The following is a 24,158-nucleotide window of genomic DNA, read 5'->3' on the forward strand; positions in this document are numbered from 1 at the left end:
GGTAATCATACTTGCACATGTGAAGAGGGGTTGGCAGCATTGGTGCTAGTGGACATGGGAGACTCGTCCGTAATTCAAGTGTCCCATGCATGTTCAGCTCCCTGTTGTGGGCCTTGCATGCTCGAAAAAGCTGTTTGGCCGTGTTGCAATTCGTGAGGATGCAGACGGGCAAGGTATGAGATCCTGTTTGCTGCTTGTGTTGTCGGGTCGATGGTTCTCCGGCGTGTTGGCTGTCTCATGAGGACCAATCGTGAAGGCGAGGCACAAGCTGTACCCTGTCACCAATATAACTATTCCTTGTCAATGCTCATCTTGATTAGTCTTTAAGCATAGATATAAGAATAGGCTTGAGCTTATCGGCGGGGTTAGCCAACGAGAGTAATGCCAAATGTCAGCATCCTGGACTTCACTCTTGGGCCATCCGTGCTACGGCACTTGTCAACAGATCGAGAGACCTTGTCCACTCACCTCTCGAAGCCATGCGATTGGAGCGGTGCGCAGTGCGATGCAACGGTACTTGCTTCACGCAGAATGCTGACGTCTTTGATACGGCATGTTTCTTGACGAGATGACAGTTACATCAACAGCAGCCATGAGTTAAATTGTGCTGCCTTCTCTCTGGTCCAAGCCCTGGACGAGGTCGATCTCTTCCCAGGGACCCAAGATAATCGGTCGTCGGCGAGTGACAATTTGGATTGGCGAAATGACAGGTCGGTGCGGAGTGGACGTCTGTGTGTGCGAAGGCATGCTCTGGATCGAATCAATCACCAGTGGCCTGCAGGTGTTGCAGAAAGCTGGTGCCAGGTGGCTGGAAAACTGCTGTCAGCTTGTCAACAATCGCTTGCTCTCATCATTATTAGCTTCTCTTCTTGGGGCCTTGGGCCTTGTCAAGATCCTGGTCAAAGCAGAGGCACAGACCTCTTTCCAACTCAGGGCTCGATCGTCGATGCAATGAACATCGCCATTCGCCAGGCTCATTCGCATGGCAACGCATGCAGAAATAATGCCAGCGTTGCACGGACAGACAGGATGAGGCTGGAGCTGAGACCTTGTGGATCGAGATGACCACTGCCGATACCCTAGACACTTCACATGACTTTATTAGCGAGCCCTGTCTGGTATCTCTATGCAATTCTTGCACAGCTGATACCACAGCCTGATAGCTCGTGTCACGAGCGGCGTTATGATACGGAGGATTGTTATGCACAACGGAGCATGTTCGAAAGCGTGGCGTAGCCACAGAGCAGACCGTGTCGAGACAAAGTGCGTGCCTGAGGACCGCTTCTGGCTGCATTGTGCAGAATGGTGGACAGGCGGGATATGTGTGTTGCTCTGGCACCAGCAGTTCCTGTACCCAGCCACCAGCAGTACCGATGCTGCGCTGCAACTTGCTCAATGCTAACAATAGCTCAGCTCAGCTCAGGTCGTGACCGTCGTGTTGACAGCAAGTGCGCGAAGGAAACGACCTCGTGAGTCGTGAGTCCGTCCACGCCTAGACCACTAGCCTGCTTTGGGCCTAGACCCCAATTCACTTCCTTCGTTCACTTTCACTCTTCCCCAGCTCTGCGTCAAGCAACGACAACGCCGCCCATCTAATGATAACCTGCGCGCTGACACCAGGCAACCGATTGCATTTCCGGCGAGCTTGACCGTCAGCTGTCGCATATCACGTCAGGATCATACCCGACTCCGTGATCGTCATTGAGCTCTGTGCTGCTCCTTCTCGAGGCCATCTCTAAGTGAAATTCCATTGCCGGTCCAGGCAGGAAAAAGAGCTTGGAACAACATGTGATGCATGGTTGGGCGCGATTCGGCAAGCTGGCAACATCAAGCGCATATCGTTCATGCTCAAATGAGTGGTCGCTCGATGAAGGAACGGCGTGGTGGCTCTCTCGAGGCTCAGCATCAGCCTCCAGTGCGATGGTGTCGCGGCTGCGTCGAAGACTGATCTCGACATCAGAGTTCGCAGGGCGATGAGATCGACGAGAAGCAAGCCTCCGATCACCAGCAGGGCCTGACGAGTCGCTTGCCTTCTCTTTCTGCAGTTGCAAGATACCCACGCCCTGCTACTTTTGCAGCTTAATGATCCATCATTTCTTGCCATGCACGATCTCCAACTCTGACTCTAGCCGATTGTGCTCTCCTGCGGACACGCGCCTGAAAATGCTATTGCCACGCCTTGGGTCCTCCCTTTGCTCTTCCTTGTATCCCGCCTCTGATCCGGACCTTCCTTTCTATTCAGGGCTGTCTTGCCTTTTCCCATTGATGAAATGTGCGCCAGTCATCTTCCCTCCGGCTCCCAACGATGGCGAAGAGGTGGATATTGGCCGGTGTGGCGGCTATCAAAAAGCCTCCACTTTCCCTCGTGTAACTGAACTTCCATTGCAAAGCCGGGTTAAGCCCAGACCAGCAGCACTCAAAGTTGACAAAGGAGGGGAAGTGATGGATTGCTATATGGACTTTCTGTCATCTGGCCAGCTGAGCGGCGCAAGCTTGTCGCAAGGCAAGACATTCATTCAGCAACTTACTGATTTTCCATCAGGGTGTATGTCTTATCGCTGACGTTTCTACGGGTGCTTGCTTCGTGCAACTGTTCGAAGTGCTGCCCTGGTGGTGTCGAAGGTGGCTGTTCTGGGATAGCGATGCAGAGAAGCCGAAGTTGCATCACGTGGAATGATGTATTCGTCCGAAGCGAACACAGAACTCCTCCCGAATCCCCAGAAAGCCGAAAGAGCGTATGGCCACGTGAGAAGACCCACACAAGGCTGCGCGATCCCTGTCCAAGCTGTTATGAGATTTCGGGCAGATAGCCTTGATTGTAGCAGACTTTTAGCGTCCCATTCTTTTGGGTTCCTGCGGGACTGTCTCCACCATTCCGGCTAAGAAATGGCCCGATTATTAGGCGTATAATGGGACCCACTAAACTTACGGAAATGCTCGGTTTTCGTATACTAGCTCGGCTTGCCTAATTAGGCTGTTATAGTAGCTTCTAAGGTGTTACTGTCGCTGTCGCTGCTATAGGCCTATCTAATTCTTCCTCTTCCTTAGCCTCTTAATAGCTCGTAGCATTGTCGCCGCCTTTAGTCGCTTACGCTTGCTATTGCTACTATATTTATTAGAAGTCCGCCTCTTGCCTACTACCTCTCGTAGAGCGTTATTATTATCTAACTAAGGGAAGTCTTCTACTGCTTCTAAGTCTTGTTTTAATAGCGAAGCCTCTCTTGCTAGCGCCGCTAGTAAAGTAAGGTCTATAAGCTTAGCTGTTTCTTTAATAGTGTCTAAATCGAGCGGCTAAGCCGACTATATAGATAAAAGCGACTTACGCGGCTACCGCGGTAGCGGTAGCCGCGCCTTCGAAGGTAAGGGTCTAAAGGGCAGCGGACTCGGCGTAAGAAGGTCGATAATATAAGGGCGCGTTAGTAATAAGAGCGTTTTATTAAGCGGCGGAAGATTAAAGGCTCGAGGCCTATATTTAGTCGCTAGTAGAGGTAGTAGTAGTAGCGGAAGCGTTAGATAGCGAGCGCGCGTTAGAGTAATAGGTACCGGTAGAGGTTGTTGTATCTACTATCGCTATCGGTTACTAGTTAATTAAACCTTAGGCGCGCCTTCTCGAAGGAAGTCGTCTAGCGAGAAGTTAGCTAGCTAAGTAAGCGTGTCCTTAACCTTGCGTAAGAAGCCTCTTATAAATTTGTCCTTTAGCGTGCTATCGTAGATTGTCTTATCGTTACGGATAGTATAGAAGTGCTAAGAGAGGCCTTCTACGCCTTCGTTAAAGTAAGCGCAAAGGTTACGAAGATAAGGGTCGCTAGCAGTATATTAAGTCTCTTCGAAGCCCTCGAGGAAGAGAGTAGTACTATCTCGCTGCCGCTAGTATTAACTGATTTCTATACTATTAAAGCTATAGTAGAAACTAACGTAGAGCTATTGTTGCTATATAGTAAGCGGCGTTATAAAGAGGTAGTATCTTAGTATATAGTAGCATAGTAAATGCTACTAGAACTAAGGAAGGCAATTGCAGTAAGGCGGTTGTCTATCGTAATATAATACAAGGCCGTCGTATAGTAGCAATGCCTTAGCCTCGTATTCTTCCGTAATAGCGAGTTGTTTTCTAACGAAGTCCTATATAGTAGGAGGTATTAACTCCTCGAAGTATAGCATCTCTTTAACCTTCTAGTATTGCGTGCGTTTACTAATTCTATAGCTTTGTAGGTCCGCCTTGTATAGTTGTCGAGCGTCGATTGTTAGTAACTTAGTTATAGTGCTATATATCGTTAACTAAGGGAGGTCCTTCTTCCGGTCGTATTTAATAGTATTATAGTATCCTTCTAGTAGCGATGTAGTACGTATTTGCATAAGGACTAGATTGTTTAAACGAGCCTATATAGCCTATTTCTATAACTTGTCCGACGACCAATTCTTTAGTAAATACTAAGTCTCTTCTTACTTATTAAGGAGCCGCAATTCGGCTTCTATCGTAGTAATAACCTCTTTAACCTCTGCCTCACTCCGAGCCTAATAAATGGCCCTCTTAAACAGTCTCTAGACTATAGGGTACTTGAATTTAGGAAAGTGTCGAAGGAAGGTCTCCTTAGCGTACCGCTAGTAGAGATATAGTCGTATTTCCTCGTCCTCGTCGAAGGACAGTCGAATAGCCGCTTGTTCTTATACCGAGTCGTTAGTTATAGCTAACTTCGGCTTCTAGCGAGGGCACTACCGCTTTAGGACTCGGAAAGCAGCTTACTAAAGCCTCGCACGCTGTGTTTATAGCAATATATATACTACTAGTATCTAACTTTCGAATCTATTACAGACATATACTATAAAGAGATGCTAGCCTATATTAGTAGTCTTATGCGTTGCGTCGTAGAGAAATAACTAATCCTAGATTAGTCGCTACTTTGCGGTTCCTATAGCCTAATTATATAAGCGGGGTAGTAGTAGTAGTACACTTACATCTCCTACTAATCTATTGTCTAATAACTGCCTCTGCTAATCCGCCTGCTATATAATACCCTTATAAAGGCGCCCTTCTATAGTTGCTAATATAGCTTTATACTATAACTAAGCGCCGTTTACTAGATTAGTTAATAGCGATAGCTCGTTATATAGGTTCTCGAGTTAGAGGGAGATATTGCCCTTCTTAGCAAAGGTTACCTTTTTCTTGTCCTTCTTCTTAGACTATTTTATTATACCTTCCTTTATACGATAGCCTCTAATAACGGCAAAGCGGTTAGCGTTACGACCTTCCTTTATTAGATAGAATACACGAGCTATATTATAGTCGTATTAGTCTATTAAGTGCTCGAGAACGACCTTTAAGCCGTTACTAGCACCTCGTACGTCCTGCTTACTATATTAGCTTCTAACTCGACTTAAATAGGCCTCCGCTATCGACTCGAGAGGCAACTCTACTAAACTTACTATATAATCTATCGAATAGTAATATAGCGAGCCCGCCTCGGCAGAAGGGTCGGGCAACGACAAAGCGACCTTATATATATACGGCTCTCTATAGTTCTTCGAGCGATATATAGCAATTACTATATACGTCGCATTATACCCTTCCTTATAATACTCTACCTTCTAAATACTATCTAGTACCTCGCGTAGCCGATTAGCATCCTACCGATAATAATAATAGTATATTGTCCGCTATATTAAGCTATCCTTATACCTCTCCTATAGCTTCTAGTACTAGAAGTTGCTAGCAAATAGCTACACCTTGCTATATTTGTCGGCGTCTAAGAATAGGCTATTTAAGGGTAGATTAAAGAGCTAAGAACGCAGTAATATATCGAGATAAGAGGGGATTAGATAGGCTATTGTAATAGTTAGAAAGAGCGTAGAAATTGGCCTACCTGTATGCCTATAACAATACCTTATATATAGCTATATAGCTAATTTTTCGTCGATATAACGACTTCCTACTATGATATGAAGTCGCCGACTAATAGATCCTCGGTATGCCCGATTTGGCTAGCAAAAATGGCTATATCTCGATTTATTAATCGACTCCACCACCACCGAGTATATCCGTAAATGTAAGCAATCCACCACAATCCTTGCACGCTAAAAGTCTGCTACATCCAACACCATCTATTTCGGGCCCGAGAAATTTGTGCAGCCGATTCCTCCTCAGGACCTTTCGCTGTTGCGGCGCCGCGTAGCAAGAAGTCGTGTCGTTTGATCATAATCACTTGCCGAGTCCTGGTGATGGTGATTGAGTGTCAATAGCTCCTACTTTATAAGTATATAGAGAGTATTAGTTTCCATTCTATATATATCGGCTAGTTGGTCTAGTGGTATGATTCTTAACTATTAATGATTCTATTTCTCCCGGCTATACTACTTAATATAGTCCCCGCTATATGAAGGTATATGTCTTAAAGGAGTTATAAGATCGATGGGGGTTAAGAGGTCGTAGGTTCGAGTCCTACACTAGCTATTTTTTTTTATTTATACGTAATTAATAGGAAATATACTTGTCGTAGGTTCGAGTCCTACACTAGTCCTACACTAGCTATTTTTTTTATTTATACGCAATTAATAGGAAATGTACTTAAATCTTGAATTAAATATTACTACTATCAAGCTAATACCCTAGCTAATAAGCTAAGAAATCCGGGGTAAGTTAAATTCCCCTTTAATCTTTGTTTCGATTGACGTTCTACGCTGAAATCCGGGGTAAGTCAAATTTCCCTTCAATCTTTGATTGCATATTACTTCTGCGAAATTTCTCAGCCAATCATTTCGGTCTTGGCGGACAACTTGGATTTTCGCGGGCGGTGGCCGCGGTGTCTAGATTGGCAGCTGCGCTGCCAAACATGCCAACAGATCCATTCTTTGACTCAATCTGCTCTCCAGACAACATCGAGCTACCCTTATCCGCCAAGTAATCCTGCATCCTCATATCGCAGAGCTAGGACGATGACAACAGCTTCGATTCCAGTGGTTACAATCGGAGGGACGAGACATACAGCTCTTCAGATGTCATCGATTTTCGATAATACGCCGTATTATGTTGCAGCTGTGCTCGCTTGAACTGAAGCTCCGGCGCAGGATCGCTTCACTCCACAGGCTCACATGGAGGAAGAACGGTGCTCGAATATCATGGCGCTCGATGAATGGAGATCATTCGGCTGTCTGGCAGCGACCAGCAGCTGCATAGAATAGAGGTACAGTACGCACTAATGTTCCCCTCCGACTCCGCGCTATGCAATTGACCGCGGGCGCCGCTCATCTATGCGATACACGTCGTTAGCAGCGTTAAGATATGTTATGTGCAAAAGAAGCTCCACGAGCTTAGCAGCCTCATCTACTTCTTCTCCGCGAAGTCCGAAGCTTGGAGATTTCGAGTCATAGATGGCAGCTTCACCACCAGGCCATCTAATTCCTTGCTCATAACAACCTGACAGCCTAGGCGTGACGTTTCCGTCAAGCCGAATGCCAGATCGAGCATGTCATTTTCGTCATCCGAAGGCTCTTCCTGTCAGTCTTGTCAGCTAAATATTCTTCCATTCCATACGAAAGGGTCGCGGATCAAGCGTACCATCTTATCAAACATCTCATCTTCTGCAACAATAACATGACATGTACTGCACGCGCAGCTTCCACCGCATGCACCCTCCATCTCGAGATCGTTGGCTTGCGCTATATCCAGCAGATTGTCGCCATCTGCCACTTCAAATGTGTGCTCTTGACCTTCCTTGTCGATGAAGGTCACCCTTCGCTCTTCTCCCGGTTTGGGTGGCGTAATATCACCATGCTGTAGCACAGAGGATGTCGTGAAGGATCGAACATATAAATCTGCGGCTGCGCATCTTCTCGGACTTTTCATGGCAGAATTGATGGGTGAGCATCGCGTCCGGTTTGGCAAAGATGATGAAGATGCAGTATGTGATGATATGGCTCTTGGCCGTATGTGCTGCGACTGTGGCCGTGGCCATCTACATATCGGCGTGGTGTTTCGTGCTCTGGATGGCATCGTCTTGGATGTTACCCGCCATGCGGCTGTACATTGCGGCCGAAGCATTGCTATTGAGAATTTTGAATATACAAGTCGCGCCACTGTTCGATGCCCAGCATGGGCTAAACGAAACAGGTCGGAGTGGATGCTCGGGACGGAGTGAGAGACAATCGAGTTGCACTGCACCAGACCACACGGGCTGCAGCAGCTTTACTTTCGTGCCAAGACGGGGGATTGTTTGCGGAGCTCGCGGCGACATCATCAGCCAGCCAGCCAGCCAGCCAGCTTCCAAGTCTCTCGACTCGACCACTCGGCCACCATACTTCCATGACGGACAAGCCTGTCAGCGCACATCGCCAACATGGATCGTGGTGAGCGCTTTCCGATGGCGCCCTCACGAGAACCAAATCTACTCCGCCCATACTACATTCCGCCATCCGTTGGACCATCGCCCTCACTATCTACGGCCCAAGGAGCAACACGAACGAGCGCCACGAATGCTTCAATCCGGCAGCCGTCATCGTTTTCGAACTCCGCGCGGGATTACTTGCCAGAAATCGATATCGATCTCAAGTCCACAACAAGCGAGGCATGGTCGCACACTCGGAGCTTGTTTGACACCTTGGCATGGAGATATACGTCTGTGATTCTGGCCCAACCCTTTGACGTGGCCAAGACTGTGTTGCAGGTCTCACTGCCACCTTCTGCAGCCACTGCGACGCCTCCGAAGAAGCGCAAAGGTCAAAGCACTGGATATGGAAGCAGCTCAAGAGGCAGGAGCGGGCGACGAGAGTTCTCCGAGGATTCTGACGACAGCGACGATAGCGACGATAGCGATCGAACCGATGACATCCCAGACTATTTCTCAGCAACGGCGCCACGAAGTCGATCACCTCGCAAACGAAAGAAGACTCCGCCGAGCGCCGACCTTTCTCAGTCACCTACGCCCAGGCCCAGGAACAGGCGAGAGCAGGACGGCGATGAGTACAGGGTCAACATTAAAAAGCCGGAAAGTGTGATGCATGCAGTTTCGGCTTTGTACAATACGTCTGGAGCAGTTGGTCTTTGGCGCGCGAGCAACACCACATTCTTATATTCGATCCTTTTGAGGACCACCGACTCTTTCATCAGAAGTCTATTGCTTGCCATATTAGGCTTGCCCGAACTCTCGGGGCCTGATCAAGCCGGACTTGCTCCAGGGCTTAGCATGTCTGGCGCTGCGGGCTTCAGCGGAATCGACCTCAGCGACAGTCCAAATGCCATCGGCTCCCTGATCGTACTTGGGGTATCGAGCTGTCTGACTGGATTGCTCCTTGCTCCACTCGATCTTGTCAGGACACGGTTAATAGTCACACCCGTCTCGCACGGCAAGCGAGGACTCGTGTCAAATCTCAAGCGACTACCCTCATTCGTCGCGCCATCTGACATGTGGTTGCCGACTGCACTCTATCACGCGATACCAAACATTTTCTCGGCTGCCACCCCACTGTATCTTCGGCGACAATTGCGCATAACACCTGAGCTTACGCCTTCATTATGGTCTCTTGCTTCTTTTGCTACCACGCTTACCGAGCTATTTATCCGCTTACCTCTGGAAACCGTCGCACGAAGAGCTCAGGTAGCATCGATCAAGCAATCCGAGCCAGACGTGCCGCTCATTGTCGAGCCAGCGCCTTACAGTGGTGTGTGGGGCACTGTCTATGGTATCATGTACGCTGAAGGCGAAACGACTACGAAGAGTGCAAATGGCATGCTTCGAACACGAAGAGGTCAAGGAGTGTCAGGCCTCGTCCGCGGCTGGCGTATCGGCTTCTGGGGTCTCGTTGGCGTATGGGGTGCTGGAGCATTGGGTCCTGGAGACAGCAAGAACAGAGAGTTCTAGGTGCGTGCAAGCAGTATTGTGCCACCATGACAGCGAGCGTTGTATTGCTTACCCTAATGATGATACCCAACTTTACCAATTTTGCATAGCGTTGCGATAAATCCGATGCACTCTTCTCTACTACAGACCATCTTTGATACAGCATCGATCTGCACTCCTTCAGCCACAGCGGCCGACCTTTAAGCATAAAATCTGTTCTTGGCAAGCTAAACGCACGAGTGCGCTACCGCAATGCTCTAGGTATGCTTTCAACCGAGTTGCGGCACAGGAAGCCCAGCACATCGCAATTCAGACTGTTCGCGACCACAATGAAGGTGCTGCGTATCTGTAGAATGTTCCAAGCATTTACGATCGAAGGTGATGAGAATGGACGCAGGCACGGATGGGACCTTCATTTGGATGCTTTGCAGCGATATATTCGGGCTTCTGGTCCTACAAAGGATCTAATCAAGAGCGATTTCGATTGAAGCTCTTCCCCAGAACATTCACTTCTGCAGCCTCTACCTCAGCATGGCGAAAAAGAACACATTTCTTATTTGAAGAACCCGAATGGCCGGAGCTCAGTCGTGAGCGGTCCAAGAGCGATCCCACAGTAGCACTTTACGACACACGAGCTCGAGCGCCTGAACTCTTGGCTCGTTGTGACAAGCTCATGGAGCATGAGACTCTGTATACGTCCTATCTCAACAGCCTCTACAACGATTTGTATGCTCTTCGAAGCGACTTCGGATCCTGGACGATAACTTTTGGCGACACACGTGGTTTCGACACCTTGCCCCAGGACCTCACTTTACCAAAAGGCACTTTCGCTGATGGCCAAGACGAGATGTGCTATACCTTTACGGACTCGAATCACGCATCTGTACGGACTAGCTGCTGGATGATGTTTATCTTCTATACGCATACAAAGACCATGTGTTGTTTTGTCTGAGGGCAAGACCATTACTGGGTTCGGGATCCTTCAAAGTCGCCGCTTATGCACGGTATGAGCACTTGCCATCCTCATCAGTGGAAAATTGGATAGGTGATGATGGGATTCAACACTACTCGGCATACATATCGAAGAAGGCCTCGCTGCCTACTGTTCTACCGCGACGACACATCGTCTATGAGACACAAGTGGCTATCAACAAAAAGTGGTTCCACGTGCTCACGCCAGCATTGAAGCACGCAGCCAAGCGAAAAATCCCTCATGCATCATCAAATAAGGCACAACTATGCGGTCTACGCTATGCCTTCATCGCCCGTACTTTCAGCCCTGAGAGCACTCTGGCTGCTGGTGTGGCAAGCCGTGGGATCGCTAAGGTCGAAGAATGTAGAAAGTTGGGAGGCATTGTGCGACACGATAAATGAAATTGTCAGTTCGCATTGAGACTGCGAGATGACGAGTGCCTGAGAGGAGTGTTTGGACGAAAGGGTGCGGCAAAGGAAGCATGATGCGACTCTCCGACTGGTTCACAGAGCCATAACACCCGGTGGTTCCACTACACGTGCAAATTATGAACGTGGACCTACCATCTGATGTGGAAGTCATTAAATGTCGAAAATGCGTCGATTTCTCTACGATGCGGATATTCATCTCCTGTGACTTTTACTAGCCTTCTCCCATGGAGCTCTCGATTCTCGCTGGCATGCAGAGCAAGCAAATTCATGTCCAGATCCACGTTGCGATCATCCTTGCTGCAATCAGCCCGGAGGCTTAGCATATCGCCAGAGTATCTTGAAGTACCGGCAAGTCTTCAAGGTCAGCCAATGCTTGGAGTTAGGTTCTAGCAAAAGCTTCATCGATGCCACGTTCAACGGAATGAAGCTTTGCATCTCGGAATTTCACCATGAGAGCAGACCGCAAAACTTTGCTCGAGCTGTATCAGTGCTGCGCAATAATCTTGGTCCACGCGGTGACAACCGGGTCTTACATTGCGTGCAGGCTGACCTCAATATCTTTGAGTGACTCGTCGGTGAAGTAATGATTGCTTTGGAAACGTTCACATTCTGATCGTTATCAATGTCGTTTCCGTCGAGTATCACGCTGCAAGCGCCTGGGTCTCGATGGTCAAGAAGCTGTATCGATTGACACTCCGGAGAACTACGTTGGATCTCATTGCTCTTTCTGCATTCCAATTGTCGTTTCTGCTGACTGTTATGCTGTAAGCATATCGATCTCGGTTGTCGAGTAGCTGTTGCGCTTTCATCGAGTCCCATTGTCGTCGCTTCCATTGAATCCAAGGCTACAAGGCTGGTCAGCTCAATGCTCGAGTAGCTGTGTCGATGTATGTCATGGAGCAGCATCTGTACGAAAACCGTTGTGAGTCAAGCACAATGCCAAGGCCAGCTGAGTCACCACGCTACATAATAAGAATCCCGCTACTGCACCTTTCAACGGTCGATGAGGTTTCTGCTGCCTCAAACTCACCTCACACTTCCACCAAGACATGTCAATCGAAGCGTAGCGGGGCGGGGCTTTTGCTCCCCTACTACGACTACGACTTCATCCGCCACCACATTGCGGCTGTACGCGACATACATACCACAGCCATGGCGTCGAACACTGCGATTGACTACAACGAAATCCAAGAGAACGAGATCCAGCTGCTCGAATCGATGCATTCCGAGAATTTCGAGCATGTGGCGACGCACGTCGGCGCGTGGAGCACGCCCAAGAAGAACATCTCGCGCACCTTCAGGCTGAAGATTACGCCGCCATCAGACCCGGAAGCAGCGGTTGCCCTGACAGTACGCTTCACCGCCACATATCCCAGGACCGCGCCTGCCCTTGAAGTCGACGCGTTGGAACAGTTCCACGAACGCACGCAGAAGAAGATTCGCAGGATCGTCCAGGAGCGACCCAAGAAGCTGACGGGCGATGACCCGTTCATCCACATCATTACCGAGGAAATTGCAGACGCGCTCGAGGACGCCGTGACGGCTCGCAAGAAAGGTGCTCTGCCCAGTCTCGACGACGAGCGCGCCACGGCGACCGAGACAGCCAATGCGCTGGCGAAGCAGGCAGAAGAGGCCGAGGCCGCGAGAGAACAGCAGCGTCTCGAAGCCGAGCTGGAGGAAGAGAGCGCGCTGCTGAAGATGGCAAAGGTCCACGTCGCCCGTCAAGAAAAGCGCAAGTCCTTGAACCCAGCCAAGGAGCTCCTTCCCAAGCAGACAGCGGCCAAAGACGAGATGCCTCGCAAAATTACGTTCGAACACTCATCCACCATCGACACGACTCACGGCTCCGAGACCTTTACCGACGTGCTGATTACGGGGATTCTGAGCCACACCGCCTCCGAGACCACCTTCCTTGCCAGTCCCACCACCAACGGCATCGCAGCGCTGGTGTCTATCAAGAGGAGATTCATCAAGAAGCCCAAATCCGAAATCATCAACCTCGAATCCGTCTTGGCTGCTGCTCAGAAGCTCAAGCATCAGAATCTGCTGAATATATATGCCTACCGCGTTTCTCAGGCTGGCGCAAGGACTGAGCTCTACATTTGCCGCGAATTCGCTGACAGGGGAACCCTCCACGATCATCTATCACACAGCGAAGTCCACCTTCCAGGCGCAAGACAGCTCACTCTCGAGCTACTGCAGGGTCTAGACTTCCTCCACCAACATGGCATGATTCACGGATACATCACGACGCGCACTGTATACCTGTCTGGCACCTCATTCTCTCCCAAGCTCTCGGGCTTCGGTTACAGCGTTGTTCTAGGCCTATATGACGAGAATCTTCCAGATGGCTGGCGCTTTTCCAAGACCAACGCCGAGTCGCAATCCTCTCAGCGCAAGGACATCTGGGACCTTGGCACAGTCGTAGTGCAGATCTTCCTCGGCCTTCAGGTCATCGGAGAATTCGCAAATCCCCAGCAGCTCTACAGTAGACGCGATCTATCACGCGCCTTTGTCGAATTCCTGCGCAAGATGTTCTCCACCGACAAAAAAGCGACCTCATGCTTCGACTTGATCCCGTCCGAGCTATTACGCAGCGATACGCCGATTGTGAACCGGGAAGAGGCCAGCACCGACTCAGTCAGTCGCCGAGGACGGCACAATTCGGCTAACATCCGTGTTGCGCCGCTGTCGCGCTACGAAACCGAGTTTACGCAGCTGTCGCGGCTTGGAAAAGGCGGCTTTGGAGAGGTAGTGAAGGCTCAGAACAGGCTGGACCAGGGCGTATATGCGGTAAAGAAGATCAAGCAGTCGACGCAGTTCCTCGACAAAGTTCTGCAGGAGGTGATCTTGCTCAATCGACTCAACCACCCGTATGTGGTCCGATATTTTGCGACCTGGATTGAAGCAGAAGTGGAGAAAGAGGAGGATGCCGTCTCCACCAGCAGCGAAGAGTCTTCGCCTGGTGTAGACTTCGGATACAGCACGGGCGGAATAGACTTCGTGAGCAACTCTCACGCGGGCTTCGAATTCGGCAACGATAGCGAAGGTATGACTCCGTTGCATGACTTGAACAACGCGGACCCAATACTAATCCAGGAAATGCAGATGAGTCCGTGGAGGGAGAGGGCAGCGAAGGTGAGTCGATGCATGATCCACCGAAGACCGTAGACAGAGCACCTTCGACTCCGCACAGCAGCGTCGCATCACATGCTAGCAGAAAGAGCTGGGTGGCACGGCCCCGTTGTTTGCAAGAAACGAATCGGCGTATGATCGTGCGTGAGTTGTGGCAACACGCTCACAGTGGCAATCTGCTTCACACGGCGAACACGCACATCTTCCTGCCAATGCAGCACGAGTGGCCTGGTCTGGCTTCTTTTTCTCAGCTGCCGACCACTGTGAACTGCTGTGCTGCTCACATCATCACGCTCGCTTTGTCTACGGTCTAGGTATAATCTTTGCTAGCGGGTAGAAACTGACATGTTGCAGAAGACTTCTTCGACCGCGAGGGAGAAGAAGAAGAAGAAGAAGAAGAAGAAGAAGGTGACGAGGGTATGTACTCACCTGTGGCACATAACTTGCATCTCCACTCCATGCCCTTTGCACGACCGAGCTTTCAGATATCCAACTGACATGCGACAGAAACTCTCACCGATTCGGAGCTGCCTGGCACCTCCACCGCTTCCGGCGCCTCAAAGAGTGGGCCACGCCAATCCACTCTGTACATCCAGATGGAGCTGTGCGACAAGCGCTCGTTGCGCAACCTCATTCGAGATGGCATGACCAGCGACGAGGTCTTTAGATTCGCGCGACAAATCACAGAGGGTCTGGACCATATCCACAGCAACGCCATCATACACCGTGACCTAAAGCCAGACAACGTATTCATCGACAGCGTTGGCAACCCCAAGATCGGCGATTTTGGCCTTGCCACCACCAGTCAATACACCGACCCAACAGCCGGATCAAAGGAAAGTGGAAGCGGCGATATGACCAGAAGCGTAGGGACTGCCTTGTACGTTGCGCCAGAACTTCAGTCGACAGGCAACGGGCGACCCAGCGATAAGGTGGACATGTTTTCTTTGGGAATCATCATATACGAGATGAGCCAACCGTTCGGCACAGCGATGGAACGCGTGGTCGAGCTGAATAGAATCAGGAAGAAAGGCGAAACACTGCCCGAGGCGTACTTGGTGAGTGGAACTCCTTTGGCGACTGCTGATGTGATGTACTCTATCTAGGTCACTCACTGCCATGTCTGCCAAGCCTGCCGCCAGCCGTCGAAAGCCAAATGGCCTGGATGCCTGGAACACGACTCGCCTGGACCTCATCAGACTGGATCTCACGGGCTCTATCAGTATCGAGAAGAAACATGCTGACTCAATCGTTCTGTAGGACGACAACGAGAAAGCCCGAGAAGGACGACTTATCAACTGCCTTATCGCCCACAAGCCGAGCGAGCGACTAAGCAGTGCTGAGCTGCTGCGAGATGACCGACTACCGATCAACATTGAAGATGCCACTGTGCGCAAAGCCCTAGGCACGCTCACCGATCCGAATTCACCTTATCACCAGACCTTCATGTCGGCAGTATTCGCTCAGTCCAAGAGTGCTACTACCGCCAAAGCGAAGAGCCTACCCTGGGAAGTGAAGGCCAATACCAAGCCGGACGATCCCGAACGCGTGCGCCTACGCGGCATCACAAGAACAGCACTTGAGACCGTCTTCCGACGCCACTGTGCAGAGGAGGTCCGGAGAGACTTCATATTTCCACGCTCGCACTATTATCAAGGAAATGATGTGGTGCAGCTCCTTGATGCATCGGGAAATGTATTGCAGCTGCCATACGACCTCACGCTACCATATGCGCGACAGTTGGCGCGACAGCCAGCCTCGACGAGGTGCACATTTACGGTCAGTGGCGCCTATCGCGATCCGGGAAATGGCGGACCTCCAAAGAACACCGTTGAGGCTGATTTCGACATCATTAACAACGGTGAAGACAAGGACATCACCATCAACGATGCAGAGATCCTCCAGGTCATGGACGAAATACTCTCTGAGCTGCCGTTCTTTGCACCTGACGGCTCGGTCTATTACTGGATGACTCATGGCGCACTGGTAGAGGCAGTCATGGATCACTGCCGCGTATCCCACGAACACAGGTCTCAAGTGAAGAACTTGGTGTCTCGCCTTGGTTTTGATCGAGCCTGGGACGGGCTACAGTCCGAGCTCCGTAAGGTGGGGCTCACTGATACAACGCTGGCAGATTTGAAGAAGTTTGACTGGCATGACTCGCCAGAGAAGGCCTTCAAGAAGCTTGATACATTGTTCTCGGACGCAACAGAACGGATCCGTCGGCATGCCACTATTGCCATGAACGAGCTGCGAAAGATCTACGATCTGGCAATCAGTGCTTATGGGCTCTCTCGCAAGCTTCAGATCAGACCATTGAGTTGTTGGAACGTGAAATTCTACACCACTGGAATGCTTTTCCAATGCGTTGTTGAAGATAGGAAGCACAGTCGGACTCCCATCGCTGCTGGTGGACGCTACGACAGCCTCATTAGTGCTCATCGGATACTGGAGAACTCGACAGCATCACAGCAGGGCGCGGTCGGTCTCGTATTCGCTGTTGACTCCTTCGTTACCAACATCTTGAAGACTACCGCTGCGGGCACGAAGAATAAATTCACTAAGAAGACATCGAGCACTCAGCCACTTGCGAAACGAGGAGACGTGCTCGTCGTCGCTGGTGGTACAGAAGGTGTTCAAGCTGCAGGTATCAAGCTCGTCGCATCACTCTGGGCAAAAGGAGTCTCTGCCGAGCTTGCCCGCGATCAAGACAGCAGATCGATGAGCCATCTATTCGTTGTCCACCTGAGGCACGAAGCTTCGACGACAGTCAGGTTTACTAGCACTGACAACGACGCCGAAGATGTCGATATTGCTGTCAACAATCTTGCCAGCCATGTGCAACAGGAACTGCGCGTGAGGGCACAGAGCAAAAATCACATGTCTCTCTTGCCAAGCGCTTCCAGCCATCAGGAATCCGATCAGAGAGGCAAGGTGCAAGTTCTCATGGTAGAGAGAGGAGGCAAGAAAGAAAATAAATTTTCGATTGTTGAGAATGCTCATTCTCGCTGGGAAGATGCTCTTGAGGAATGGAAGAATGCGGAGATTTTGGCCATCGAGGGCAGGGACAGCCTACTTGATCTTGTGCAGAAGACTAAGTTGAGTGATGCTGGAACTTGGAGGAATGCCAGAGACCACGCGGCTGCGACCGACAAGAATTACCTTTTCCAAATTCGGGAGGCGCTTGAGGGCTTGCAGAAGAAGTGGCAGGAAGGCAATGGCCTGCGGGTCTGTTGTGTGCACCACTTCCGTTCGGGTAAAATAATTTACTACGACTTGGGCGCCTGATGGATGGATATGATCACGATGCAAATGAGGGATGAGGGATGAGGGATGACGGGCGCTCGTACTAGAAAGAGACAGCTAGCTTTTGGGTCATTGTGAAAACGAAGAAGAACGAGATGGCCAAGGCATGGCCTTCTGCGTCCCCGTTACCAGATGTCAGCCAGGGGCCTCAGCGTTCAAGACCACTGCATGTGTGCGGACTTGAAGGTGGAGTCGAAAGAGCGAATTCGACGGGGTGAAGTGTTCATTGTCTTACTCCGCAAGTCTGTCTTTTTTTTTTGTCTCCACTACCCGTTTGGTACCCTGAAACGGGAGCGACTTAACAAAGAATCTAGGACGATACCTCGACTTCGAGCGTCGTACCAAATGGAATCATGGTTTTTACCAATGCCGTGTCCTCACGTCAAATCCCTGCCACCAGTGGCTCATCTGGATCCGTTCTTTTGGGCCCATTCAGATCAATTCGTGGCGAAGCTTGACATGGATACTTTGGAGAGCCTTCTGGAGCTCTTTGTGGAATCATTCTGGCAGGCCTCGAAAGTCCTCCTCTCCTGGAGCCTGGTTGTAAATGCAAGTGCTTCACTATCCTGGTGGCTATGGCGGGCATGGGTCATAAGATGCTGCCCAGTATGGCCTGGTTTGAGAAGGCCTACATGGGATGAGTTCGACTACTGGCTATTGGCTATCACTTTATACTCCACCATCATCACATCGCTGTCTATCCGGTTCTCAGGACACTTAGAAGGTCTTGACTACACTCAAATCTCATGGGTGGTAACTACTATCGTTGCTGCTGTCGAATACGCTCTCCTTACTGCACTAGTACTGGATCACTGGCGGTGGCGGAACATGACATTCGAGGAAGCTTGGGGGAAGAGGCGGAGCGTGTTGAAAGGCGACGACAACAGTCTAGAGATCCAGCTCTACAAATACTACGCCTCGCTCGGCAAGAAGGACCTGGATGTCAAGACACGCTTGACCATGGCGATCGAGCGAGGACAGGAGATGTTGAGGTATATTGATCCTGATGGGCAACAAGAGAAGCTGGAGAAGACACTAGCACGGCTGGAGGATTCTCGCGATATGCCGGAACCTCATGACTGGAATCAGCGAGATCGAGCGCAAAGGCTGAGTTGGCATATCGACGATCTGGATCTGGACAAGCTGGAGCTGGAAGAAGACTATTACGATGAAGAAGATGATGATGATGATGATGTGCTCACTGAGAGTGATTCGCACATCACGCCGAGGGATATTGCTGCTATACTGGAGGGCACAAACGAAGCCGAAGACCTGACTGACAGCCTTGGCACAAAGAGCGATGGAGTTCCACTAAGCAGACAACGAGCGAATCAGCCTCCTAAAATCAACATACTTGGTGTCATTCAGGAGGACGAATAGCCAGTCTGGATCAAGAGGAGATCTATCGCACTATCCATTCTCCACCGTTCCCAGCTACCATTCTCACAGTCCTCCCTGCTCTTGCGCCAGTGGCTTTGCTTTCCTCCACCGCAAAAACACCATTAATCATCACAGCTCTGATACCATTCGCAGCCTGTCTAGGCTGAGCATAAGTCGCAGTATCACGGATCTCGTCCTTATCGAACAACACCAAATCAGCTCGATATCCTTCTTTGATCAGCCCACGATCCTTCATCCTCACAATAGCTGCCGGCCGAGAGGTCAGATGCGCCACAGCTTCCTCCAATCCTCCCGCGAAGATCGTTTCGGCCTCAACATCATCATAAGTCGTGCTTGACGTCGAGTGATAAATATCTCGACTCTTCCCATTTGGCAAATCTCGAGCGTAATGGCCGAGATATCGTGGAAACGTACCCCAACCTCTCGGATGAGGTTTCGTGCTCGTCAAGATTCCGTCACTTCCCCCTGTGTGTCTGGGATGGCGCATGATGCGACGGACATTTTCTTCATGGCCGCAGTGCGAAAGGATTGTGCTGTTGAAGTTGTCTTCTTTCAAGATGTCGATGTACGTGTCGAAGGGATCCCGGTTTTGCTCCTCGGCGATTTGAGCTATGGTCTTGCCAACGTATTTGGATGCGAGTTCTGGATTCTGAGTGCCGCCAATCTCGAGGATGCTCCAGTCCAAAGTGCAGCCGTGACAGCCATCCGTGCCTTCTTCCAGGGCGAGGCGCTTGATTTCTGCTCGGGTCTTGGGATCATCGAGCAGCGCGCCTGGTTTGTCTGCGGATGATGCCCATGAAGGAAGTGTGGAGGCTAGAGTCGTCGACCCTGGAAGATACGGATATGTATCCAGGGAAATATCAACTCCTGCAGCGATGGCATCGTCGATCATTGCGATGAGCTCGTTTGCTCTTCCGGCGTTCTCAGGATAATTCATAGTTGCATGAGTAAGATGTAGTCGAACACCGATTTGCTTTGCCAACTCGATCATCTCTCGATATGCTTTGAGCGCGCCCTTGCCATATGAACGAGTGTGAGGACAGTAGTAGCCTCCATACTGCTTCACCACTTTACACAGTTCGGCGATCTCTTCATCAGGTGCAAACATTCCGGGCACATATGTGAGCCCAGAGCTCATTCCTACGGCCCCGTCTTCGAGAGCTTGGACAAGAATCTTCTTCATCTGATCCAGCTCGTCCGGCGTTGCTCGAGAAGAGTCCCATCCTTTGACCAAAATTCGAAGATTGCCCTGTGGGACGAGATAAGCTGCATTTGTTGCTATCTTCTCTCGGTCTAGCACATCAAGGTATTCTCTGACGCTTCTCCAGCGATCGAAGAAGTCTGGTGGATCTACAGGATTGCCATTCCAGCCTGAGATCTGCTCTCTGATTCGAGCGATGGATTTATCGTCTACAGGACTGTACGAGATGCCGTCTTGGCCGACGACTTCGGTCGTCACTCCCTGGGTGACTTTGGCTGTATGCTCGGGTGTGTGCAGAAGGGAGAGATCGGAATGGGCATGCATGTCGATGAAACCAGGCGATAGATGCCATGTGCCATCCTCGCAGTCGATGACTTGAATCCCACGTTCTCGGCATTGTTCGACCGCTCCAGGTGCTAAAGGGGAATGATTGTTCCAGACACGGTGTATCCTTCCATCTCGCACTAACACGCAGCCTGTGTATCCCGGAACGTCTCCAGATCCATCAAGGATAGTGGCATTCTGAAAGACTATATCGCCTTTGGCTGCTTCCGCCAGCTCAGTAGCTGACATTGGTACTTGTAGGAACGAGGAAGAACGATGTGTATCAGAGCATAGGCTGACTTACTACTGATTCACAGAAATTTGGCGGAATTGACCCCCAATGACCACATCTCGCTCACTGGATGAGGAGCCGGCGGCCAGTGGTTAAAGGCAGAGCAATCCGCCGGCTTGGCCTATCGATGCCGAAGCCGGACTTGATTTTAGTCAGCGGCATGCCTAGAAAGGAAGTTACGGAAGTCATTCACATGAGAGTTGTCACTGTTCAGTTTGGGTACTAGTACTGTAAGGGATATACTGGTGCCAGTCAATGGCTATTAGATCTCCATCAGAAGTGTCCTGCCTCTGGACGCAGATCTGGAAAATGCCAAAATATTGTGCTGCAGCCGAGCTCAGACGTCCTGCTTCTACAGCTTCATTATCAACCGAGGAGGCGTGCTGTTGGGTTGATGCCTGACTGGCGATGATGCCGGTGAGTTGAAATCAAGGTGGTATAAGAATACCGTTCTCGGGAATCTCTTGCCGTGGCGTATGGACTTCGAGCTCGTCGATAGCCATCCGATCACCGGCCTCTGAGGCATCGAAATCGAACTGGCCAGGGTATTGGCTGACGAACAGGCCATCAGATTCGACCGACATGGCATCGTCGCCATCATCGACGTTGTCGTTACCACTTGCGTTGAGATCATTGTCGTTGTCGTCCTCGTCATGCTCATCGTCATCGTCATCGTCATCGTCAGCTCCAGAACCATCCGGGCCATCGTTGGTGTCGCCGGTATACTGGTCGGCAACCACACCCTCATCCTCCATGATACCAAGATCTTCCGGCTCCCAATATTTCTCCTCCTCTGGCTTAGGTTGAATGTATTTGCCGAAGAAGTGGATCACACCCCTCTTCCAAGCTAGAACGGGATCGATGGTGATGCGCCAGATCTCGGTGTGATCACCCTTCTGCGGCTTATTGACCCAGACGCGAGTGCAGTTATTGTAGAGTGTCTTGTCGAAGATCATGAGCTTCGGGGTAGATTGCATGTATTTTCGAGCTTTGGCCCACTCTTTCTCGGTCGTCGGAGGGTGCCGGAGCCAATTTGTCAGGATGCGGACGAATGACGGAGCAAAGTCACCATTGTGGTAGGCGTTGATATTGCCATTGCGGTTCGGGACCGGCATACCGGCGAGAATGAACTCTGTCATGCCATTCGGATTTTTCCTTCGAGAGAACTTGGGATCCCACCGTGTCTGACACCAGCAGTCCAGGAGATAGGTGAAGTCGGCGTCAGTCTCATCCAAGTCTTCAATGAACTTGTAGGCATTGACGTGCTCATCAATACCTGGGATGATCCTGTGGTTGCTTTTAGTACATATGTCCCTTCCGTGATACGAATGAATGTGAGCGCATACCATGAGTAGAGCTGGTTCAGCCCAGTGGACTTGCCATTGAAGTAGATGTATACCAGGGTGCGGCTGTCGAACCTGAGCTTCTCACCATTCCAGAACTCAGTCCAGTCCTGCATGGTATGGCCTGGTTGGAAGTAAAGATCAAATGTCTCGGCGACCGTACATTCATCGAAGAACTGTGTCATGAGCCTGCAGCGGTGCCCATGCGCTTTGAGCTGCGCAGACGCATTTTCTGGTACCAGTGCATTTCGATCATAGTCGATGCCGTAGAACAGGACCTTTTCGTACGTCTTGGGCATGATATAGTCATTGTCCCAGTCTGGACTATGCTCGTCTGGTCTTCCGGTCAGCGTCTTCCCGGCACAAGTCTCTGCACAACGTACAGATCGGGCCGAAGAGTGGCTCTTGTTGCTCATCGTTGGGATCCATGCCGTTGTCCGACATGTTGCAAGTGGCTGTTGGAGTTAACGAGATGCAAGTTGAGTGTTATGCTCCGATATTCTTGTTGGACAGTTGATGTTGAGTTCAACAAGGCAGTCCGTCCAAGAGGGAGCACTATATGTCCGTGCTGACATTTTCACATGAAATGGCAAAGCAACGGCAGTAGCGCCTAGCAAGTGAGAGATCTGACAGAAATGAAGGAAGAGCGACCCCGTCCATGGAGTCGTCACAATGAAGCTAATCGGCTCAATGAATTGAATGCTGAAGCAACGTGAGTTTAGCGATTTGCCACTGCCGTGGAGCTGTCCGTCGTCGGCTCCACAGAATTAGGCATCGAGGTGAGGTTGAGCTGCTCCAAGAAACTCACCTGTTCTATCTGCATATGTGTTCCACTTTTCCTAGCCTTCGATCTTTCCTCAACAAGATACAACAGCGACTGACGAGCTCTAATGGTGGACGCGATGGCGGCAACCAACTGCAAAAAGCGCAGCTTGTATGTTCCCCGGTTTCTTACTGCGATGTAATGGCTGACATTCTTTGTAGCGACGATTTCAGCGAATCCACTGTCACCATTCTCGTCGGCAGCGACCAAGTGCCCTTTTACGTTCATCCTGGCATCCTCGCCTCAAAGTCGAAATACTTCAAAGCCATGTTCGCCGCAGCTTGGACGGGCGCGCAGGCAAAGATTTGCGGTCTTCCCGACGATGAGACCGAACCAGATACCTTCCGCCGTTATTGCTGCTGGGTATACAAAGACGTCGTCGAGATGACGATGATCGACTCAAGCGACGCTCAAGACAAGACCGGAGGTGCACGCTTTGAGATCCTGTTCAAGCTCTACATCCTGGCCGACCAGCTCGGTGACAAAGTCCTCCGCAACATGGCGGTCGACCGAATCGCAGAGGTCGAAAAAGCGACCTCATACCGTCCAGGACATGAGCTGATCAACTTGGCGTACGAGAAGACGGCTGGCAAGAATATGCTATGCAAGTTCTTGGTGGACGATGCGTTGTCCGGTACTGAGCCAGAGTGGTTCCGCACCGTCTTCGAAGAGCTGCCGCCAGCATTTGTCCAGGAGTTGAGCATCGGGTGGGCGAAAGCATCATGGGACAAGTCAGTCAACCACAAGCGACCACAGGACGTTGGAAAATGCACATACCACGAGCATGGAGAGGATGCTCCGAAGGACGAGAGCTGCACAGAGGACGAGCCGAGCAAGAACCCAGCGACTATTCCCAAGACGCCATCGAAGAAGCGCCGCTGAGTCTGCTGTATGGTCGCTGAAGGTGTGCAGTACTTTGCCTGGCGAAGCATTGGTCATGTGGCTGCAAAGCATCGATGCGAGTCTGATGTGGACCTGGTGTCAGCAAAGCAGACAAAAGTGAAAGCGTACTTAGCAGCATGAAAGATCCAACTGTGCGTGACGATCTAGTTGAAACACTTTCCAATTTTCATTCAGCAGCAACGCTTCCTATGGGCACACC

General features: G+C 50.5%; 10 protein-coding genes and 1 non-coding gene across 11 annotated transcripts; 7 read left to right on the forward strand and 4 right to left on the reverse strand.

Annotated features, from left to right (window-relative positions):
* Positions 1 to 388: 388 nt before the first annotated feature.
* Positions 389 to 572, forward strand: MYCFIDRAFT_175755 (uncharacterized protein; the record flags this gene model as incomplete). The annotated part of the gene is made up of 2 exons (XM_007929436.1): positions 389 to 423; positions 452 to 572. 2 exons carry the CDS (start codon positions 389 to 391, stop codon positions 570 to 572), a joined length of 156 nt encoding a protein of 51 aa, XP_007927627.1.
* Positions 573 to 597: 25 nt separating this feature from the next.
* On the reverse strand, positions 598 to 2,263 carry MYCFIDRAFT_175756 (uncharacterized protein; the record flags this gene model as incomplete). Its single annotated transcript, XM_007929438.1, has 11 exons — positions 598 to 808; positions 836 to 1,048; positions 1,093 to 1,115; positions 1,142 to 1,391; positions 1,432 to 1,516; positions 1,546 to 1,563; positions 1,584 to 1,644; positions 1,671 to 2,035; positions 2,061 to 2,078; positions 2,109 to 2,125; positions 2,154 to 2,263. 11 exons carry the CDS (start codon positions 2,261 to 2,263, stop codon positions 598 to 600), a joined length of 1,371 nt encoding a protein of 456 aa, XP_007927629.1.
* Positions 2,264 to 2,305: 42 nt separating this feature from the next.
* On the forward strand, positions 2,306 to 2,883 carry MYCFIDRAFT_175757 (uncharacterized protein; the record flags this gene model as incomplete). The annotated part of the gene is made up of 4 exons (XM_007929439.1): positions 2,306 to 2,365; positions 2,401 to 2,495; positions 2,521 to 2,622; positions 2,649 to 2,883. The coding sequence occupies 4 exons, from the start codon at positions 2,306 to 2,308 to the stop codon at positions 2,881 to 2,883; spliced, it is 492 nt and encodes a 163-aa protein (XP_007927630.1).
* Positions 2,884 to 6,285: 3,402 nt separating this feature from the next.
* Positions 6,286 to 6,445, forward strand: MYCFIDRAFT_t49. The gene has a single exon. It is a non-coding gene; the product is annotated as a tRNA-Asn (tRNA).
* Positions 6,446 to 6,638: 193 nt separating this feature from the next.
* MYCFIDRAFT_183054 (uncharacterized protein) lies at positions 6,639 to 7,379 on the reverse strand. Its single transcript, XM_007929441.1, has one exon. It carries the CDS (start codon positions 6,902 to 6,904, stop codon positions 6,746 to 6,748), a length of 159 nt encoding a protein of 52 aa, XP_007927632.1. The 5' UTR covers positions 6,905 to 7,379; the 3' UTR covers positions 6,639 to 6,745.
* MYCFIDRAFT_215617 (uncharacterized protein) lies at positions 6,639 to 7,837 on the reverse strand (the record flags this gene model as incomplete). The annotated part of the gene is made up of 2 exons (XM_007929440.1): positions 6,639 to 7,486; positions 7,550 to 7,837. The coding sequence occupies 2 exons, from the start codon at positions 7,835 to 7,837 to the stop codon at positions 7,316 to 7,318; spliced, it is 459 nt and encodes a 152-aa protein (XP_007927631.1). The 3' UTR covers positions 6,639 to 7,315.
* A 514-nt stretch (positions 7,838 to 8,351) lies between these two features.
* Positions 8,352 to 9,818, forward strand: MYCFIDRAFT_3082 (uncharacterized protein; the record flags this gene model as incomplete). Its single annotated transcript, XM_007928706.1, has 1 exon — positions 8,352 to 9,818. A coding segment is annotated over one exon (1,467 nt), but the record flags the coding sequence as incomplete, so codon positions are not given.
* Positions 9,819 to 10,156: 338 nt separating this feature from the next.
* Positions 10,157 to 11,201, forward strand: MYCFIDRAFT_197404 (uncharacterized protein; the record flags this gene model as incomplete). The annotated part of the gene is made up of 3 exons (XM_007929442.1): positions 10,157 to 10,205; positions 10,391 to 10,710; positions 10,917 to 11,201. The coding sequence occupies 3 exons, from the start codon at positions 10,157 to 10,159 to the stop codon at positions 11,199 to 11,201; spliced, it is 654 nt and encodes a 217-aa protein (XP_007927633.1).
* A 1,182-nt stretch (positions 11,202 to 12,383) lies between these two features.
* Positions 12,384 to 17,654, forward strand: MYCFIDRAFT_43169 (uncharacterized protein; the record flags this gene model as incomplete). The annotated part of the gene is made up of 4 exons (XM_007928824.1): positions 12,384 to 14,280; positions 14,331 to 14,461; positions 14,930 to 15,424; positions 15,627 to 17,654. 4 exons carry the CDS (start codon positions 12,384 to 12,386, stop codon positions 17,652 to 17,654), a joined length of 4,551 nt encoding a protein of 1,516 aa, XP_007927015.1.
* Positions 17,655 to 19,074: 1,420 nt separating this feature from the next.
* On the reverse strand, positions 19,075 to 20,847 carry MYCFIDRAFT_43160 (uncharacterized protein; the record flags this gene model as incomplete). Its single annotated transcript, XM_007928823.1, has 2 exons — positions 19,075 to 19,361; positions 19,434 to 20,847. 2 exons carry the CDS (start codon positions 20,845 to 20,847, stop codon positions 19,075 to 19,077), a joined length of 1,701 nt encoding a protein of 566 aa, XP_007927014.1.
* Positions 20,848 to 23,135: 2,288 nt separating this feature from the next.
* On the forward strand, positions 23,136 to 23,938 carry MYCFIDRAFT_83527 (uncharacterized protein; the record flags this gene model as incomplete). Its single annotated transcript, XM_007929443.1, has 2 exons — positions 23,136 to 23,167; positions 23,218 to 23,938. The coding sequence occupies 2 exons, from the start codon at positions 23,136 to 23,138 to the stop codon at positions 23,936 to 23,938; spliced, it is 753 nt and encodes a 250-aa protein (XP_007927634.1).
* Positions 23,939 to 24,158: the final 220 nt, after the last annotated feature.

Source organism: Pseudocercospora fijiensis (genome assembly GCF_000340215.1).
Source record: "Pseudocercospora fijiensis CIRAD86 unplaced genomic scaffold MYCFIscaffold_5, whole genome shotgun sequence".
NCBI classification, from domain to species: Eukaryota; Fungi; Ascomycota; class Dothideomycetes; order Mycosphaerellales; family Mycosphaerellaceae; genus Pseudocercospora; species Pseudocercospora fijiensis.